Below are 21654 nucleotides of genomic sequence, written 5' to 3' on the forward strand. Positions count from 1 at the left end.
TTCTTCTATCAGACGCAGAGTCTCTGATTTGATATCAAGCTCTTTGATCCATTTTGAGTTAACTTTTGTGCATGGCGAAAGAAGGGGATTCAGTTTCATTTTGTTGCATATGGATTTCCAGTTTTCCCAGCACCATTTGTTGAAGATGCTATCCTTCCTCCATTGCATGCTTTTAGCCCCTTTATCAAATATAAGATAGTTGTAACTTTGTGGATTAGTCTCTGTGTCCTCTATTCCGTACCATTGGTCCACCCGCCTGTTTTGGTACCAATACCATGCTGTTTTTGTTACTATTGCTCTGTAGTATAGTTTGAAATCTGGTATCGCTATACCACCTGATTCACACTTCCTGCTTAGAGTTTCTTTGAATGGATTAAAAAAAAATGTGGCATTTATACACAATGGAGTATTACTCTGCAATAAAAAATGACAAAATCATGGAATTTGCAGGGAAATGGATGGCACTAGAGCAGATTATGCTAAGTGAAGCTAGCCAATCCCTAAAAATCAAATGCCAAATGTCATCTTTGATATAAGGAGAGCAACTAAGAACAGAATAGGGAGGAAAAGCATGAGAAGAAGATCACCATTAAACAGGGACCAGAGGGGGGAGGGAAAGAGAGACATAGGGGAAATTGGATGGTAAAGGAAGGAGACCCTCATTGTTATACAAAAATTACACATAAGAGGAAGTGAGGGGAAAGGGGAAAAAAACAAGAGAGAGAAATGAATTACAGTAGATGAGTTAGAGAGAGAAGATGAGAGTGGAGGGCAGGGGAGGGGAGGGGAGGGGGGATAGTAGAAGATAGGAAGGGCAGCAGAATACAACATACACTAGTATGGCAGTATGTAAAAAAGTAGATGTGTAACCGATGTGAATCTGCAATATGTATACGGGGTAAAAATGGGAGTTCATAATCCATTTGAATCAAATGAATGAAATATGATATGTCAAGAGCTTTGTAATGTTTTGAACAACTAATAAAAAAAAGAAAAAAGAAAAAAATTATATGTAAATAAATGCCCTTAATGGAAAAACAAAAGTTATGATACTTGTCACATATCTTTCGTCCCTGCCAGATTATAAGAATAATGGCAAGTCTATTTACTCAGCTCTCAGTGCCTAGGACTCAGCACAGTCTCTGACACAGGCTGGGTTCTCAAATATCTGCAAAATAAATAAATGGACAAAAAAAAAAAAAACATGAATTAAAAGAGTATCAGAGACTCTGTATATTCTCAGTATATTGCAGTCAGAGTTTGGATAGAAATCTGTTAGCCAGGCCATAAATTTAGTTTTTGTGGGTAATCTTTTAAACACCAAGTAGAAATGCTTAAGGCCATATTTCATTTAGACCACAGTTTTATTCGTGAAGAACAAAGAAAACTCTGCTGGATTCTCTCCTTAGTTAACACTAAGTAAATGTTAAGAGACATGAAATTAAAGTATTTTGCATTTTTCTCACAGAAGTTCTCCAGAAAGCATGACACGCGCTCAGGTTGGTTTTATTGTTTGTTCTTACCTTTCTACAACATGATTGAAACACAGTTCGGCTTGCATGGGCCGCTGCAGGTTCTTGAGGCAGCATCCTTTAAGTAACTGCACTAAGCACTCGTCATCTACAGAGTAGTCGCTAAAGTCTTAAAACAAACAAGAATCATAAACAAAAGAACTGCTTTTTTTTTTTGGTGGTGCTGAGGATCGAAACTTGAGCCTCATATATGCTAAGCAAGCGTTCTATCACTGAGCTACACCTCCAGCCCCAAAATACTTTTTAAATTAAGAGGAAACCAAAAAGCTACTAGGTTTCAGACAGATCATTCAAAAATTAAAACAGAAAAAATGCTTTTAGCATTTGTTGTGCCTCACTAAATACCACCATGAAAATATTTTAAATCAAGAGAACATTGAATTTACAACATTAGTACACCATTTTATTTAGGGGTTCACTCTATCCACTTAAAATTTTGCTTCAGGTGGTCACACTCAAATTTTGTGACTTTAGTTACAACCACAGGAAATGTAAACTCTAAATAAAGAGCTTTATTAATTCTGTAAAGGTAAAACCAGGAGGAACAAGAAAGCTGTTGTTTTGGCTTCTGTGTTGGCTTCGATGCAAAAGAGGATAGCACTTCCATATGGAGAAGCAGATGGCCTTGCACCCATTAAAAATTCAGGAAGTAGAACACCCTCTCCAGATCATTATGTTTACAACTTATCAATTCTCCCAGGTTATGTTCTTTTGGGGGGAAATTATGTTGTAAAATTAGACAAAACTGTTCTGAATTACATGAAAGACACCAAAAATCCCCACAAACTTCTGAAGGTTTGAAGATAATGCATAGGATTTTCTTTCACCGTTTTTTTCTTTTTGAAAATGACTGCCTTCTACAGCTAAAGTCTAATGCATATTAAACAGAATGAACCATACTGTGTGTGACATCATTTGACAAGGTATCCCACTCCAGATTTACCACTTTTGAAGGTTTCTTTTGTTTTGTTTTTTGTTTGTAAGTGATATGTAACTAAGAAGTCACTCCAAGACAGACTGCTAATTTACACATTTCAGACTGTGACAACAGAGGGGAGGGGTAGGAAAGAGAAATAATGAGGCCCTGGGAGTCCCTCATATTGAAATTATGCTTTCAGTACAAACCTCAGAAATCACCAGTGACACATGTTGGTGCTTTAGTTGGTAAACTCCATGTCTATAGGAGGTTAAGAATGCCATTTAGCCAACTAGAAGGTGATCACTTTGTTTCTAGGTGCTGAAAACAGCTGAAATTCACCTCTAACTTTCAAATGCTGATAGGTCATTCATTAAGAAAACCACCAATACCAACACCACATTACCTTTCCTATTATTTACTTAGGACAATTTTTTCCTATTAAAAAAAAAATCTATCCAGGCTTCTAATCATGGATGTTTGTTGAAATATATATATATATATATATATATATATATTTTTTTTTTTTTTCAAAAAGCAATGGGAAAATTAATAAAAAGTAGTCAGACTGTTTGAACAAAGTTTGTTCAAAAGCCCAAATGGCTTTTATGGAAGTATATCTCATGAAATCTCTTTTTTTTTTCTTTTTGTAGTTGTAGATGGACAGAATGCTTTTATTTGTTTATTTTTATGTGGTGCTAAGGACCAAACCCAGTGCCTCACACATGCTAGGCAAGTGCTCTGCCACTGAGCTACAGCCTCAGTTCCTGAAATCTCATTTTTTTAAAGGTGAACTTTCATATAGTTCATTTGAATTTCAAAATGATACAAGGTTATGCTAATTTCTACCTCAAAAGAGGTAAAAATTTCTTTCTGAAATTATTTCACATTAAAAATAATAAATACTGGGGCTGGGGGTATAGCTTAGTGGTTGAGCACTTGCCTCGCATATGTGAAGCACTGGGTTTGATCCTCAGCACCACATAAAAAAATAAATAAAACAAAGATATTTAAAAAAAAAAAAGTAAAGATCATTAGAATGGCTACTGTTAAGAAAAGAAAAAGTAGAAAACACGAAGTGTTGGTGAGGATAAGGAGAAACTGGAATCTTTATGTGCCACTGACAGGAATATAAGATGACACAGCCACTAAAGAAAACGCTACACTGGTGCTATGGTTTGAATGTCCTCTACAACCCACAATGAAATATAGTCACTGTGATGGTATTGGGAGGTAGGAACTTTAAGAGGGTCTGTCTGTCTGTCTGTCTCTCTCTCTCTCTCTCTCTCTCTCTCTCTCTCTCTCTCTCTCGATGTGATGCCCTCTGCCATGATACGGTACAGCATGAAGCCCCTCACCAGATGGCAGAAACTTGATATTGAACTTCCTAGCCTGCAGAACTATGAAAAAAAAATTTTTTTCTTTGTGAACCACCCAATTTGGTATTCTTTTATAGCAGCAGAAAATAGACTAAAATAGGCAGTTCCTCACAAAATTAAAGGTAGAAATGCTAATTGCTAATTTAAGGCTAATTCCTGCCTTAAAAAGGAAGGAAATCGGGCTAGGGTTGTGACTCAGTGGTAGAGCGCTTACCTACCATGTGTTGAGGCACTGGGTTTGATTCCCAGCACCACATTAAAAAAAAAAAAAACTAAATAAACAAAAGGAAGGAAATATGGCACATGCCACAACATGAACGAACTATAAAAATATTACACAAATGAAATAATGCAGTCACAAAAAGACAACTACTTATATGATACCATTTTATATGTGGTATCGAGAGTGGTCAAACTCAGTAACAGAAGGAAGAATGGTTGCTGCCCTGGGAAAGAAAAAACGGAGGAATAAGCAGTTGGTTTTTTATAGGTATGGAAAAGTTTTAGAGGTTTTTCGCACAATGATATGAATATACTTTAATCTCCTGAAATGTATACTTAAAAAGAACTAAGATTTTATTTTATATTTTTACTCACAATTAAAAATAGAGTTTTTAAAAAGATAATTGTTAAAAAAATGTTAGGACTCTTATCACAATTCTAATAAAAACTGTATAGAAAATACAGTACCAGAATATCTAGAAAAACATACAAAGTCTGAAAAGTGCATGCAGCAAGTCTATAGTCAGCACTTTATAAATATTCAAAGTACAAACTTTGAATTCCTCTTTTGACCCCAGTTCTGAAGTCTTCTCATCTGCTTATTTCCGTGGTACTCAGAAATCCAGAAATCCAAAAGGAATTCTTAGTCCATGAAGATGAACACCTCAGCACTTTGGCTATCCTACCTAAGCTCCAGCTCAAGAAGGGATTAAAGTGTTTTAACTTTTTTGTGAAAGGGGGCGAGAAGAAGCAAGAGAAAGGAACCCTTTGTTTCTTTTCTAAACATGCTGTCTTTAACATGGTGAAAGCAGTGTAACACCCCTCATCAACAGATGAGCTCTACATGTGACTGCTGTGAGATAGGATATTCCATGCCCCAGTCTACCCAAGACCATGGGTCTATATTTCCAAGATGGCTTTTGGTATGGGGAAGGTGAAGGGGAGGTCTTATGGCCCCAGAACAGCATTGTTCTCTTTGTTCTAACTGACTCTATAGCTACCTTATCTGAAACTTTGACCTTGTTAGTAGATAAGTCATTTCATTCAACTCTCATTCTTTTTTATTTCTTCTATTGATGGAAATATAAAGCTAGAATTATTATAAATGGGGAAAGCAGTCTAAATGTCCCAATGAACCCCATTTACCAACACTTAAAACATTTATTATTTATTAAATTAAAAGATAAAAAAAAAAAACTCCAGACTAGAATACATCTAGATACCTATGTTTGTAACTCTAAAAATAAGGTCAAGATGGAATACCAAAAATTCTAAATTAATTGTACAATCATAGCAAAAATATAGGTGACTTTTTCCATGTATACCTAAGAAGTTTGATTATATGTTTAAAAGAATAATTGTAAAGAGAAATCTCATTAAAAAGTTCAGCTTCATAACAAAGATGCAAGTACAAAAAAAAAAAAAAAAAAGTCCTCCTCCCTGCAGCCCTCTTCAATAACTCAATCCCCACTGTGGGGAGCTTACTGAATATGAGCCAGGGCTCCTTGAGTGTCCATCTTTTTCCTGCTAAGAGAAATGAACAGGGTGTGGCAGCACACACCTATCATCACAGCTCCTCAGAAGGCTAAGGCAGGATTGCAAACTTGAGATCAGCCTGGACAACTTACTGAGATCCTGTCTCAAGATAAAAAAAAAAAAAAAATAAACAAGGATGAGGAAGTAATTCAATCCCGAGGAAGGAAGGGAGGGAGGGAAGAGTTAACTGTTACAGCCCTTCCCACAAATACAAGATTCCTTAATTTCTATGCCCATTAAGCAGGTTTATCACCAGGAAAATTTCCATTTTACTTCTGTGGTTATAACATTCCAAAAGATAAGACCATAATTTTGGGATAATACCTAAGTGGTCTTGCATTGATAAGAAACACAATAGAGGCTATCACTGATGGCACTGTCTAACAAAACATAAATCCTCTTTTTAAAAAAACAGAATTATGGGCTGGGGATGTGGCTCAAGCGGTAGTGCGCTCGCCTGGCATGTGCGGGGCGCTGGGTTCGATCCTCAGCACCACATACAAAATAAGATAAAAAGATATTGTGTCCACTGAAAACTAAAAAATAAATATTAAAAAATTCTTTAAAAAAAACAGAATTATAAATGTCAGAGCAAGAAAACAACTCTGGGCAACATTGGCCCAACAGTGTTCTCATTTCAAAAGAAATAGGTGTTTTTCCAGAGTCTGAGGGCTGCAGAGCTGGGGCCACAGACACCATATCTGATGCCCCTGTCATTCTGTCAGCTGCCTCTGGCAAACCTTGGTAAACCACTAGCATCACCAAAGGTAATGAGTGAAAAATCAAATGGTGATAAGATCCGAACGTGAAAACAACAATTCCTCAAGTCTCCAGAAACACGCCAACCTGGAGAGCAATCAGGAGGCCTGGAAAGAGTCACAGCTAAACCAGAAGGAAGAGCCTGCATTCTTTGTGCTGCTTTTACCCTGGAATGCCTGTCTTTCTCCCTTCTTTTTTTTTTTTTTTTTTTAACAGTTTTCTGATACAATTTACATGCTATACATCTTGTTCACTGAAGTATATAATTCAATCGTTTTTAGTACATTTATATAATTGGGCAACTATCACAATTTTAGAACATTTTCACCCCCTCCTCAATAAAATGCTGTACACTTTAGCTATCACACCCCACCCCAATTCCTCCATCCCTTTCAACTATTAATCTGCTTTCAGTCTTAAACACTGGCCTCTGCTGGGCATGAAATATAAATGAAATCACATAAAAAATGGCCTTTTGTGACTGGTTTCTTTCATTCAGCCCAGTGTTTCCAAGGTTCCTCCTTGTTGCAACATGTCATTCCTCCCTTCATCTTAATTACAACCACCCTGCAGCAAAAGCTGCTGTCCTCAAGCTGCACACAGATTGACGTGGACAAAGATGCAAGGGAAAAGGCAGGAGAATGGAAATGGAGCACAGAGAAAGATGACTACAGGTTTACTCTTCACACTTACTTTGATTTTGTAAAGCTGCCTCGGCCATTTCAATGGTTACCAAGAGATTTTCAGAAACGTCTTTTCTTTTACCCACTATTGAAAAACCATTCCAGACATACATCATTTCCTAATGAGGAAGAATGAAAAATCATTCCCAATTATGTGAGGTTATTCAACATCCTTCATGATTTCAAAAGTACATGCATGTATTTTGCCATGATTGCTAGGGATCACAAGATAGTATTTAGGGATCATATTCTTTAGCTTTCTTCATTTGGAATTTAGTGATATAATTTCCCCTTGTTTTATGATACATCTTTTGCCTTTGTACTGGGAAGTAATTCAATATATATATATATATATATATATATATATATATATATATATATTATGATTTTACTGAAAAAATAACTTCTTTGTTCAATAAATATTAAGTAACTATAAGTATGCGATTTTTCAGAATACAGATATAAGAAATATAACATTTTTAAATCACACTATTAACAGTTCTGTTTAATATAATTTTTATTGTTACTTTAAAGGGAAATATTTTAAAATGTCTGCCAATTGTTTACATAAACTGTTTCCAAGCCTATCACTGAAAATAAACATTGAAATATTTCACTGGGCTCAGGTTCTTTTATACCATTAAAAATATGTGTTGGTCCAGTAGTGCAATCCAATATGCAAAAAAGCACCCATTTAAAGCCATATGGCTAAATGACAGCTCCTGAAAATGTAAATTAATGATTTCTCATTGCCTATTATATTCAATTGGCTAACAGATGAGAATTTTTTTTTAGACCAAAAGCAAATGTGCTTTTGCTTGAAAATATTTTACCAGTGTTCCTGATAGTGCAGTTCATATTTTGAAGGGTATACAATAAGCAAAGTAATTAGTATCTCTTTTGAAATAAATAAAATTTAAAATATGATAGATATTACTTGAAAAGCCTCTTACCAGGGAAGCAACAGAAATGCAGAAGCCTCATTCAGGCAGAATGGTGGTGAGTTTATTTAATGACACTGAATGCTAAGATCACAGCACTCTGCCTTTCATTTTACATATTTTCTTACTGCTAACAGAGTAAGAGCTCAATTCAATAACTGAGAATATTTTTAAATTGATGATGATTTAAAAAATTTTTATTGATGTAATATTTTATCAGAAGGAGGCAGGCTCAGCTCAGACATGATTACAGAGTGGCCACATTTTTGTCTTCCTTCATTACAGACACGGAAGGAAACTGTCTGATGTTGGTGTTCTCTGGAACTGTTTTAAGTTTGGAACACTTGGGCCTTAGTGGTAGTTGCAAGCCAACTCCTATCTGATACCTGCAAGGGGATGTAGAGGTTCTATAAGTCAATAACAGAACAAGAAACAACCCAATGAAAAGTTAAGGAAGGATGTAAACAACAATTCACAAAAGAAGAAATAAAAATGAATGAACCCACACACACCAGTTTCAATCCTCAGTACTAAAAATTAAATAAGTAAAATGTTCTTAGTGGTACAGCACCCCGAGTTCAATCCCCAGTAATGCCAAAAAAAAAAAAAAAAAACTGCACGAACCCATAAAAACATGCTCAATGGCACCAAAAAGGAAATGCAAATCAAAAGAATAAAATATTGTTGGTAGTGATTTAAATTGGTACAGCTTCTTTGGAGGGAAATATGGAAATATTTACCAAAATATTAAATGTATATACCCTTCAACCAGGAATTCCATCTCTAGAAATCATTCTGAGGGAAGTACATATACATATACAAAAAAAGGATATTTGCTGTCATGTGTTGTATGTAGTAAAAACCAGAAAAACCTATAGAATAGTCAAAGGGGAATGGCTGAATAAAATCTAGAATAAAAAGGCAAACAGATTCAGGAACCCCCACAAGAGGGCTACAGATATCGACTTGCACTGAACAGCTTTCCTGTGTTGACTACCTTTCCAAAAACTAAGCCCTCAAAAGAGTCATGGTAACTCAATATATTCAAATATATCTTTAAAGGAAGGTTTCATTAATTAAATTGAAATTGTGTTTTTCACAGAGGTCTTACCTAAAAGGCATAATAATTAGGAGTATCAGCTGGAGCAGGACTAAACAGTCACCACCCACTTGGCACTCTTGAGCACTATAAGGACGGCTATTTCAAACTAATGTGTCATCTAAGTATGAAAGACACACTGACTTCCAAGAACTAGTAAAATGTCTTCTGAACAAGTTTTTTTCCCATTACATGTTGAAGTGGCAAAAGTTGGCATATACTGGGTTAAACAAAATACATTCTTAAAATTAATTACAGACTTCTTTTCACTTTTTAAATAAGCTATTAGAAAAGATATGATTAGATCAGTGGCTCACATTCTATTTCAATTCAATTTCAATGAAGTCAACTTTCCCTTCTCTCTGCCTAAACTTTCTTATCTATAAAATGGGGCTAACATTCATAGGTATTATAAGAATTAAATTGATATGGTTCTCTAAAAAAAAATTAGCCTTTATCATAATTCCTGGAGTATATGAACTAGTAAAAAAAATCAGCTATAATTTTTATTATTTGTTAATAAATCACTTAGGTTTACCTTACAAAACAAAATGGTTTTTAAAACAGCTATCTTCCCAACCAAAATTAACATTCTCCCTGATGCTCTGAGTACACTATTTCTAGTATGCAAATAATAAATAAAATAAAAGCACAAACCAGGGCTGGCAGGACCAGCTTTACAGGGTCAGGCAAGGAGGGGGAGTAACGCCGAGCCTTCCTCACTGCAAACTTCTCAGTAGGGAGAGATTTACCAGCAATTCTCTGCTTCAAGCCATCCACCTGTCTGTGAAGATCCCCAACCCCAAAGAAAGGTCAGTAAACACACATTATTTACACCTGTGGTTTTCACATTGCAGGGCACACAGCAGCAGCAGATGCTGGGAGCCTGTTTGAAATGCCAAATCTCAGGACCTTCCCTAGACCTACTAAATCAACAATTCCAGTGGTGGGACCAGCAATCAGGAGTCTGATGCACACTCAGCATGTACTCTGATGTACACCCAAGTGAGAATCACTGATTGACACATTTCTTCTAGTCAATTTAGCTAATAAACTACATATATCAAACACAGTCCAGGCAATGTAAATATAAAATTGACAATTCACATAAGAAAACAGGAAATAGTACAAGGTATTTCCTTACAGTGTGGATACCCACAGAGAGGGAACGGAGCATACACTGTTATTGTTCCTATTTGCAAGACCAACACAGATCTATAAAATAATGTGGCACAAGATAGCCATCAATTAAGGCAGACTTTGAGAAAATGTTTCCCAAGCATAGGTGATTTTGGAAATAATCAGTTTAAGATATGCACCATATTTATAAACTTCCTCTCAAAATTCTAAAAAATTTCAATTATGAAATTCACAAGCAAATAAAAATGAAAGTAGGTGGGAAGATTACATGTTCCTGAGGGCATTTTCTAATGCATAATTTTATGAATATATCAAACAAGTTGTTGAGAAAAGAATTCAAGGAAATATCCAATTACATCACTGAAAGAGTAAGATGAAATAGGAAGGGGGAAATCCAGTATAATTGCACTAGCAAAGCCCCAGTTTAAATTTTAAAAAAAAAAGTAGTTTTAAGACATAAATAAAACAATATGTTCTCAAAATTCCCTGTCACACAAGCATATATGCAAAATCCTATCCGAAGAATGGTATTTTGACTCTTGTGTAAATAAATTGTTTAGGGGTTCCCATCTAAGAAATATGAAAGTGAATCATGAGGGAGCTCTAAGGAAAAAAGGCAAAAGATGTACTAGTGTACTGGTTTATATATTCAGGGTCTTTGTTAAAGAAACAGTGTCTTGCCTACCTGAATAAAGTTACCACATTCTCATTAGTTGCCACCACATCTTCCTCAGGAAGCATACTCAAAATTGCAGCTTTCAAAAATACATATGTTGCCTTGAGGAGAAAAAAAGAGCTTGCTATAATAACATCTTGAGGTACAAGAACTTTCTACCTAGAAAATCAGAAATGAACTACAAATCTTCCAGATATAATATTAAAAGGCATCAAAGAAACCAAAGGAAATAGAAGTTTTAAGTTGTCATTTCCAATCAAGAAAAACACTGACCAATTAATTTAGACCATTTTCCTATTATATAACTATATCACTCATAGGTGAGAAAGTAGGCAAAATGAATGAAAGCTCACTGTCTCACTCCTCCCAACTTCTCACAAATTAATCAGAATTTATTTTAATTATTATGAAAAGCCTGGTCATCAGGGAACTGGAAAATCTACAAAAAAGTTATCAAGATTATAGTATTGATATGTAATAACTTTAAATATAAGTGCAGTTCTTCTTAAAGAGTAAAATCTCTTTGTTATAACCCTTTGGATGGCTTTTAAAGCGCATAATACTGACAATAGTGCTAAGTACTAGGTACTTAATGCACATTCCCTCAATGTCATACTGCTGAACAAACAATCCTAAGTAAAATTCATCCTGGCATTTATAAGCAAATGAAAGCAGTACACTTACCTTGGACCATTTACTCTCTTTGCAAAGCAGATCTGAATAGTAATACGCCTGCATCCAGTTTTGTTGGTATACATAAATCCACATTAGCTCCCAGTAACAGAGATGGTGAAACTGTTTCCATTCTTCTTGAACTGAAATGCATTTTCGAAATATCTCTTGTGCCTATAAGTCAATTGCATAAAGCTGATCATCCAGATATTAGACAAGGAGATAATAACCTAATGGAAAAATACATAAAACACTTTGTACAAAAAGAACCAAATTATCACTTATTAAACCACTCAATATGATAAATATGATTCTCTGCTTACATGCAATAATACAGCTAAGTTCTGTCTTTTCATGTAACTTTGTGAGGGACCCTGGCATTTTATAATGTGGGAGTGGGGAAGCTCCTTTCCAGATATATAATACTTAAGTCCTTTAAAAAGAAGACTGACAATAATAAAGGTAGAACTTCCAATGGATAAAACACACTATAAACACAGTCCCAGGCACTAGAAGACTCAGAGAAAACATGTCTGCTCACACCTGGCAAAAGGTTAACTAACCCCTTATCAGACATAAATTTTGTAAGATTCTTTAAGATTAGACTCAAAGGGAAAATGGTGAAGATTGAAACAAGCAAACCAGAGAAAAAGATTTACAAATGACATATATATAAAGAAATTTGTAAACTGGGCAATATAAACATAAAAATCAGATCTGTTATTTATCAACGATCACATTGGCAAAAATTTAGAAGATGAAAAATGTCTAGACTTCACAAAGAGCACTGGAAACAAGCATTCTCATTTCATTACGAGAGTTCTCGTTGTAAGAACCTTTAAAAAAGGAGGACATTTTGGCTAGATAGATCAAAATGTAAACATAGTCCAACCTAGCCATTCTAATGATCAGAATCTGGCTTAGGTCAATATACTTGTGCACAGAAATGAACATACAATGCTGCTGTCAACAGCATTATTTGTAGTGGACAAATATCTACCAATAGTAGACTTTAGTATAGTATATTCATCCCATAAAATGAAACCAAGCCATCAGAAAGAGTGAAGGAGATTTTTATATACTGACCTGGAGAAAGATCCAAGATGAATTGTAAACAGGAAAAAAAAATCACAGAAAAATATACATGTTTGATCTCATTTGTGTGTGTATGCACATAAAAGGCTCCTCGCTCTTACATCTTCAGGGAACTTGTGAATAAGATCCTTTGATGAAGAGCCCACACACAATACAATGGAACTGCATCTTATATATGTCCTACATTCCAAAGGTAATGTATACAATGCAGTAATTGATAACAATCAAAAGTTTTTGAAAATGCCTCAGACTACCTACCTGTTATTTTGTATATTCTACTCTGAACTGTCTCATGCGTTTTATGTGTAAGGTTGCTTTCAGTAACCTACTATATATAATAGGATATATACACAAGTTAAAATGTGGGCCTTTTAATTAAAATGTCTTTTTCTTTATTTTTAGCTAGTCCACATAGCTGGATTTACTTATGTAGAATGGCTGTGTGATGCAATTCTACTACACAGATAGCTCCCCCAAACAACTCCCACCAAAAAAGTTACCTCTTCAATATTCCCTTTCAGCAACTCGATTCGGGCATGATAAAACAACATGAGTGAGCCCTGTACAGAAAGGAAGAAAACACACTGTTCAACAATCAATGCTGGCTGATTGATTATGGTTGAAACATACAATTGAAATACCAAACATACGTTTGGAAACTGCTGGAGGAAGGGTGCAAGGAGACTCTCTGCTTCCCCAACATTCACTTCTCCTGTACCTAGAAATTCAACAGGAAAAACCTCAGTCTTCATGAAACATGGCAGGTGTTTATAACTCTCTCTCCATATCTCACTAACATGTAGTAAAGACATATTCATGGAAAAAATGAAAATGATTACTTTCTCATTTTTCACATTTGAGAAATAAAGACAAGCGTCATCTATGACTATTCTAGACAGCTCTGGGTCAGATGAATTCTTGAGAATAGAGGCAGCTATCTTAAATTCCTAATTTCCTAATTGGAGTTTCTGGTTTCAATAGCAATATTAATTTATTTTAGTCAAAAAATTAATCTAACACAAAATAAATCTAAATATGATAAAATAGATTACTTTAATGCAGAAATTTTAGCTGAGAAGAAAAAGAAAAATCTTCAGTGAAAGAAAGGAGCCCACTCCCTGTCATATGTCACTATGACAATGTCACTATTTTCCATCTTTACTCAAAAAAAAGCAAACAGGCAGAAACTACTAACTGATTTTTCTACATTTTTACATATTCAGATTAAAGATAACCTACTTTCAATGAAGCATAATATAATCTACACCTTACCAAGTATGAGGGAGATGTAAGTGTGGAAAGCCAGGATGGTTAGGCAGCACAGTGAAGACCTCATGCTTCTTCCCGATGCACCTTCCCGAAGCTGCAGGAGGCCCAACTCCTATGTGAATCAATCACAATTGAAAGATTATAAATGAAAACTATCACATGTTAATTAATTTATTTCTGCCCTCCATGAAGGTGGGGTATTTTTTTAGAAGTTTAAAATAGTGGTAATGCTCAACTAGAAAACTTCATATTTTGACTGGCATAACACAATCTCACCAATTCTTTTGTATTAAGTGATTTTAGCAAGAGAATAAGGCAGTGCTCACTTCATAAACATGCTATATTTCTCTAATAAAAATATATACTTATTAAAACATACTGAGGATTCAAGTGCAAAGCACTCTGGTGAGAATGTCTGCAAAGACCTTGCCATCAACTGAGGAAGACAGCGCATGAACACCATGGTGTTAGAATACAGTGAGTGCCCTAAGAAAAACGAATGAATGATTCTGGAAGTTAGGAATGCTTGAGCCTGTTGGGCGACTAATGGAAAGCTTTGTGGAATGGGTGGCATTTATTTCAAATCCAGTGAATGGAGAGGCTCTCAAGAGAATATTATTGGGAGGAAGTTCATTGTGGAAGATGTTTGAAAATGGAGACAAGCAGAAGCACAGAAACAGGAAAGCTCAGGGCCTGTTTAAGGAACAACTAACTCAGTTCAGCATGAGTATTCAGATTATGAGGACCTTTAAGCCATGTTAGAGTCTGGGGACCTTTAAGCCATGTTAGAGTCTGGACTTTATTCAAGAGGCCAACTAGGGGCTGAGGAAGTAGTTCAGTGGTAGAACACTTGCCAGACTTGCATAAGACCCTGGAGTCAGTCCCAGTATCATGGAGGTGGGGGGGTAACTGGGAGCTACTGAAGGAATAAGGTGGAAGATGAATGGTTAAAGAGTAAGATAAAAATGTACCAAAATATACAAACCCTATCATAAAGAGATCACCACAAATACATAATAGCCTAGAAAGAATATGGACAGTGGAATAAACGTTTTTTCTTTCATTTATTCATTACATGTCTCAAAACCTGCTCTTTGACTAAAAGAAACAGTTTTTGCAAAGAGACAACTCTTGTAATAGCAAACTGAGTGCTATGATTAATAAATGCTATATACTTGCTACGAAACATCCACCACACAGAAATTGAATGAATAAAACTCACAGAAAGCAAATTTTCTCACTTAGTTCTACAGTGAAACTAGTAAAAAATATGGAAATCCAAAATATTGCCAGTATATTTAATCCATGCTATTAATCTGTCAGAATTATAAACTATTAGATATGGAAATCTATCCCAATTTCTTTGTTTTACAGAAGATAACTCTGGGGTTAGTAAAATAATAAGGAAGTAGTTTAACCACATAGAAGTAATAAAGATCCAGCAAGCAGCAATATCAGTAAAACATAATTCTTAAACCCAGAATCTAGGGTAAGAAAGATGAGATTTTAAACTTTCAACAGAAAATCCATGCTTAATTCCTGAAAGACATGATCAAGACCAATGGTTCTTTATTGTCCTACAAACAAATTGCCAACCATTTTCATGCTACTTGGAAGGACAAGTTACAATATTCTCATAGTTAATAAACAATGCCAAAATTAATAAAATTAAATTTGTACCCTGTTTCCAGAAAATCCAATAAATTCTAATAATCGGATAATCCTTGCTGGTAAAAGAGACAGCATCTGTAAGGGGGAAAAGAAAAACATACATATTTTTGTGTATGTGTGTGTGTGTGTTAGTATATCTAACTATACAGAAACAGTAACTCCCAACAACTTGTAAATTTTTAATGTTTCAGTATTATGAAAAATTAGAAATAAGTTTAAACACTAGATATGTCTCAATCACCACATACTATAATAATTATTAATTTCATTTACTAAAGTGAAGAACCTTTAAAAAATCCTTTTTTGAAGGAGAAAACAAAGTCTGTCCTTGCCGTGGTTCTCTAAAGAACACTGGCTTATAGTTCCTTTTATATGGAGTGATAAAATGATAGGAAAGCAATTCCTTAGCACCCTTTCTAGACAAGATTTCTTCTTAAGTTTCTTTCCTAGAAAGAGAAATCTTTAGTATTCTGGGCAACATACAGACCCTACTTGGAAGTGAACAGCTACAGTACTACGGCTCCTTTTTGGTTCATCCCTGAAGTTAGGGGGGAAGGGAAATTCTCCCTGTGAGTAGTGAGAATGTGGTAAAAAGAGCCACGGCAGTGCATCTGGTAAACAATTTGCTTGAAAGCAGAAATAGTCATATGTGTCTATGTACTAATTCATGGCCTATGGTCAATGGTTTGGCTCAGGGGCTTGGAAGGAACGTGATTGGAAAATTGATGGCAAAAATGTCTGGGGAAGAGATGGTGGACAGGCTTCTCCAAACAGGAAGAAAATATGAAGATATCTGGGTCCCCTATGAATGCTGCAGATTTTAAAAACCAGTGGGCACATGGAAATGAACAGGCCTCTTTTTTTGGCTACAAGGCATAGCACAATAGGTTCATAAAAAATGTCCCCAGTGGTCCATACACTCATAGATATGATTCTCTTTATCACTTTCTCATGAATTCCAATAAAATCTTCATAATATTTCAAAATCTCTAAATAATATATTGGAGACTCTCCATTTCCCTAGAGAGCATCAAAAATTATTTGTCAACCTATATCACTCCCTTTTATATTTTCAATCCCAGAGCCATCATTGATTATTACAGCAACAATATTTCTGATGTGGAAATGGAACTAGATTCTAAGCTTCTTGTTACTAAAAGTCTTACTAGTCCACTAAGAGTGCTGCATACTTCTCTTACACTGTACAATCCAAAGCCTCCCTGAACACATGTATAGCTTTACTACACACAGTAGCCAAAGTCCCACTGCGTAAAAAAAAAAAAAAAAAAATGGACCCACTTTAGCCACTTATCCCCTAAACCCAAGTGTGACTTAAGAATAAGGTCCAAGTGCAATCAAGAAGGTAATGAAAACCTTAGGTTTTCTACCAAAAAAACTGGTTTCTATAGAATTATTACCTTACCAAGTTAAAGGCCCCTGTTCCAAGCTTGACACCTCCTTCAAACTCATAGAAGAATTCTTGCTCGAGTTTATTCTTCTGAATTACATGCAGGATAGAAAGACATTCTCTGGATTGAAGAAAAAAGGTTATAGCATAAGTTTTCCATAAGTTAAAATAAATGTAAAATCGAATTTTACACTTGCACACTATAAATATCATTAGACAAAATACCACAGAATATTTAAATGGATAATGTTATGCTAAATTTTCTCTTAAGGCCATCTGGGAAGAATTATTAAGGAAAAAGGAAACACCCATTTTAACAGGACCAATCTTTTTGGGAGTAAAGGAAGCTCAATCATCAGCAAGTTTACATAATCAAAAGAAAAAGCAGTCAATAGAAACTAACTCTATGATGACACAGATGTTAAGATAATGTCCAATCTGAAAAAATTTTTCTTTTTAAAAAAATACCTCAGTAGCCTATTGAACAAAATCAGGCAGACTACTATGTAATTTAGGAGTTCCAGAAGGAAAGGACAGAGTAATGGGAAGGAGGGAAAATTAAAAAATATATATATATATCCTTCAGATACTTTGGCATATCATAGTGAAAGCGCTGAGACTCAAAACACAAAACAGTCTTCAAAGAGGCCAGGTGAAATGACACATTAAATAAGAAGAATGATAGTACAAATGACAACTGACTTTGGATCACAAACAACAAAGACCTTAATACAATGGATAGCAGTTTCAGAAGGCTAAAAAAAGAAATAAACAAACAAACCTGTTGACTCAGTATAGTAAATACTTAGCAAAAGTATCCTTGAAAATGAAGGAAAAAACAAAGACAATTCAAATAAATGAAAATTTTTTGAAAGCAGACATACACAAGAAATGCTAAAGGAAGTTCTTCAGTCTGAAAATAAACAGAAATGAATGAATTATACTAAAAATGGTGATTTTTTGAGTAAAGAGAGAAGACAACACCAAACTATTTAAGGCTTAAGTCTGCCATGGTACTGGCAGGGGGGCTTCTAACATACAGAACTGTACTATATATCATAAGAATATTGCAAGAGAAGTGCAAATTAAAACTACACTGAGATTTCATCTCATTCCAGTCAGAATTGCAAATATCAAGAATACAAGGAACAACAAATGTTGACGAAGATGTGGGGGAAAAGGTAAACTTATACTGCTTGTGGGACTGCAAATTACGGAAAAATACTATGGAAAGCAGTACGAAGATTCCTTAGAAAACACGGAATGGAACCACCATTTGACCCAGTTATCCCATTCCTTGGTATATATCCAAAAACTTAAAATCAGAATACTATATTGACATAGCCACATCAATGTCAGGTCAATTCCCAATAGCTAAGCTGTGGTACCAACCTAGATGCCCTTCAACAGACGATGGATTTTAAAAATGTGGTACACACACGAAACAGAATATTACCCAGCCGACAAGAAGAAAGAAATAATGGCATTTGCCAGTAAATGGATATTAAGTAAAATAAGCCAATCCCACAAAACCAAAGGCTGAATGTTTTCTCTGATATGTGAATGCTGATTCACATGGGAAGGGTGGGAGAGGAAGTATCTCCAAATTAGATGGGGAAGGGAGAGGGGACGGGAATGGGAAAGACAGTACAATGAATTGGAATTAACTTTCCTATATTCTTATATGAATACACAACCAGAAAAACTACACATCACATTCAACCATGAAAATGGGAAGTTATACTCCATGTATGTATGATATGTCAAAATACATTCTACTGTCATGAATAACTAAAAAGAACAAATAAATAATTTTTTAAAAAGAACATTACAAAGGATAGCAAGTGGGAAATGAAACTGTACTTCTACAAAGTTCTTCTACTTTATATGCAATGATACGATATTAACCCTAAATTGACTGTGATAAGGTTAAAAGGAGATTATAATCATCATAGCAACTTCTGAAACAAATCTAAGAAGATAAGGATTACGTGGAATTTTTTAATTTTTTTGTTCAAGCAAAATCAGACAGGAAAAGGGGGGTAAATAGATGAGATAAAGAAAAAAAGGCAAAATGGCAGTCACAATATCAATCATCCAATTATGTGCATTTACAAGAAATGCAACTTAAACATATAAACAAGGGTAGATTTAAAGTAAAAAAAATATATATATATATATATCGTACAAAGACTTATAAAAAAGCATGATTGGCTATATTAATATTATAAAAAATATATTTTAAGACAAGGAATACTATAAGAGCTAAATTGGGACATTTTATAATTTTAAAAAAAAAGCTAATTCATCGGGAAACAGAACAATTATAAATATACATGAGCCTACCAGAGGTCCTAAATATCTATGGCAAATACTGATAGAACTAAAGGGAGAAATGGATGACTCCACGTTCTAAGTTGGAAACTTCAACACTCTCATGAGCTGGTAGAAAAACTAGATAAAAATCAGTAAGTATACAGAAGACATGAAAACTCTATGAGCCACCTAAATTGAACATTTTTATCCACTGCAATTCTAGGGGACCAGAGTTGCTCTAGAGTCTGGACCAAAGACATACCTGTTATTTGAAATGTATAAGTTATCCTTAGGAGTGAGAAACTAGTATTATCTGAGCAGAAATCATAACAGTCACTTTCTTTCCTGCTGTTTTGCTCTTAAATTTTTTTTTTTTTTAAAGAGAGAGTGAGAGACAGAGGGGGATAGAGAGAGAGAGAGAGAGAGAATTTTAACATTTATTTATTTTTTTCTTAGTTCTTGGCGGACACAACATCTTTGTTGGTATGTGGTGCTGCTGAGGATCGAACCCGGGCCACGCGCATGCTAGGCGAGCGCGCTACCGCTTGAGCCACATCCCCAGCCCCTCTTAAATTTTTATTTAAACTTAAATTCTATTGCCTTATGGCACTGAAAACATACTCAACCAAAAATCAAGTACATTTTTACCAATACTAAAAATTTTTTAAACTTATCATATTAAGTTTATGAGAATTTTGAAAAAAAAAGTAATGTAAGCACAAAAATCATTTAAAAGTCATGTTTTGCTTTTTAAACTTACTTATATATTTGGTAACTTGTTCTAATTTTGAGTCCACCTTTGATGAAGTTGATCATATTTTCATCCTGAAAATAATTCAATTAAATAAATATATCACTTAACAAAAAATTTTAAATTGTTCCAACACTTGCATATTTGTGTAACTAGGGGGAAAATACTATCTTTTTGAGGACACAGTATTGAAATTAACACATTCTTCTTGCTTAACATTTGGAATGTATCTTTTTGTAATTTTTCTTACAAGTTAGAAAACAATGAAAGTATTTTTTAAATCCTTGCATCACTTTTTTTTCTAAGGAACAAATCCCCACCAATTAAGGGCCAAATGTAATCCAAACTTACTTTAATAAATATCATCATTTACTAAGGAATGTTCTTTGGTTTCATTCAAATTCAAAATAATTGATTTAAAGTATCTGTTCTAAGGCCAAATTTTCTCATCCATCACATCCAGTAAATGGAACTATGTTTCCTTTTTCACAGGGTACTTGAGCTGGCAGAGCCTGTTTAACATTGTGAATTTCATTCATACACATTTCTAGACCAAAATAACTGGTCTGGATTCTGAAGTGGCTATCAGTAATGTGCAATTTTGTTTTGAGGAGATGGAGGGTAGCATCACTTTTTTTTGCCTGATGGTCATTGACCATACAATTGAGGCAATTAGCCTAGATGAATGGCATTTTCAAGGTCAGCATTCTAACACAGTCTCTTAATAAATTATATTAAATAACCACTGGAAGAAGGTTACTTTAATAGATGGTACTAATAGAGACAGTGCCATGCTTCACATTTCCAGGGAGGAAGTTTCTCTAATCTATTGATATCAGAAAAATGCTCTGATATTTACTTCTTGTATATCTTAAGCATCCTTCTGAAGCAAAAGATAAACTCAATTCACTAATTTCATTCACTACTGAAATATTTAATATTCCAAATGTCATAAGAATCAGTAGATACAAAATTCACTATGCAATTTAAATGTTTATCACATTATTTTAAGGAATTCTATAATTATAAAAGTTCTAACACTAGTCAGGAAAGAATTTCCTGGGTTAGATTAAAATCTGACATAAGAGTATTTCATTTCACAGTTCATCAAATATTTACTGAATGCCTGTGTTACACCAGGCACCTGAATGCAAAAACAGAGATGAAGGCATGCACAGCTTCTCATGAAAGCACAAAATGGAGATATGTGGAAGGCCAGAAAAACACTTTTGAAGTATCAGTGCTTAAAGTTTAAGAAAAAAAAATTGGAAGTGGCCAGGTGAAGAAAGGCAAAGCAAATGTGAACTTTCAAACAAAGGAAAACTGAAAGAGAAAAGCCAAGAAGCATTAAAAGTCATGATGTGTTGGGCTGGGGATGTGGCTCAAGTGGTAGCATGCTCGTCTGGCATGCGTGTGGCCCGGGCTCGATCCTCAGCACCACATACAAACAAAGATGTTGTGTCCACCAAAAATTAAAAAAGAAATATTAAAAAATTCTCTCAAAAAAAATTTTAAAAAAAAAGTCATGATGTGCGTAGCCACCTGTGCATACATACACCAGCACTGCTAAGAAAAAGCAGTGGTCAAGG

At 34.7% G+C, this 21654-nt stretch overlaps 1 protein-coding gene across 9 annotated transcripts in view; it reads right to left on the reverse strand.

Moving 5' to 3' along the window:
* Ttc39b (tetratricopeptide repeat domain 39B) overlaps window positions 1–21654 on the reverse strand; it is a 127045-nt gene that overhangs the window by 13303 nt on the left and 92088 nt on the right. For 7 of the 9 annotated variants that reach the window (XM_078047651.1, XM_078047654.1, XM_078047660.1 and 4 more), the window contains 11 exons: window positions 20075–20139; window positions 17014–17119; window positions 15600–15665; window positions 13923–14031; window positions 13301–13368; window positions 13151–13210; window positions 11568–11729; window positions 10893–10984; window positions 9725–9851; window positions 7038–7146; window positions 1524–1641 (listed from right to left, as the gene is read on the reverse strand). In XM_078047651.1, coding sequence (XP_077903777.1) covers window positions 1524–1641; window positions 7038–7146; window positions 9725–9851; window positions 10893–10984; window positions 11568–11729; window positions 13151–13210; window positions 13301–13368; window positions 13923–14031; window positions 15600–15665; window positions 17014–17119; window positions 20075–20139 — 1082 coding nt within the window. Of the gene's footprint in view, window positions 1–1523; window positions 1642–5308; window positions 5685–7037; window positions 7147–8147; window positions 8355–9724; window positions 9852–10892; window positions 10985–11567; window positions 11730–13150; window positions 13211–13300; window positions 13369–13922; window positions 14032–15599; window positions 15666–17013; window positions 17120–20074; window positions 20140–21654 lie in introns of those variants that run through there. The other 2 variants (XM_078047653.1, XM_078047659.1) reach the window with 2 other exon arrangements.

This window comes from Ictidomys tridecemlineatus, chromosome 4, assembly GCF_052094955.1.
Source record: "Ictidomys tridecemlineatus isolate mIctTri1 chromosome 4, mIctTri1.hap1, whole genome shotgun sequence".
NCBI classification, from domain to species: Eukaryota; Metazoa; Chordata; class Mammalia; order Rodentia; family Sciuridae; genus Ictidomys; species Ictidomys tridecemlineatus.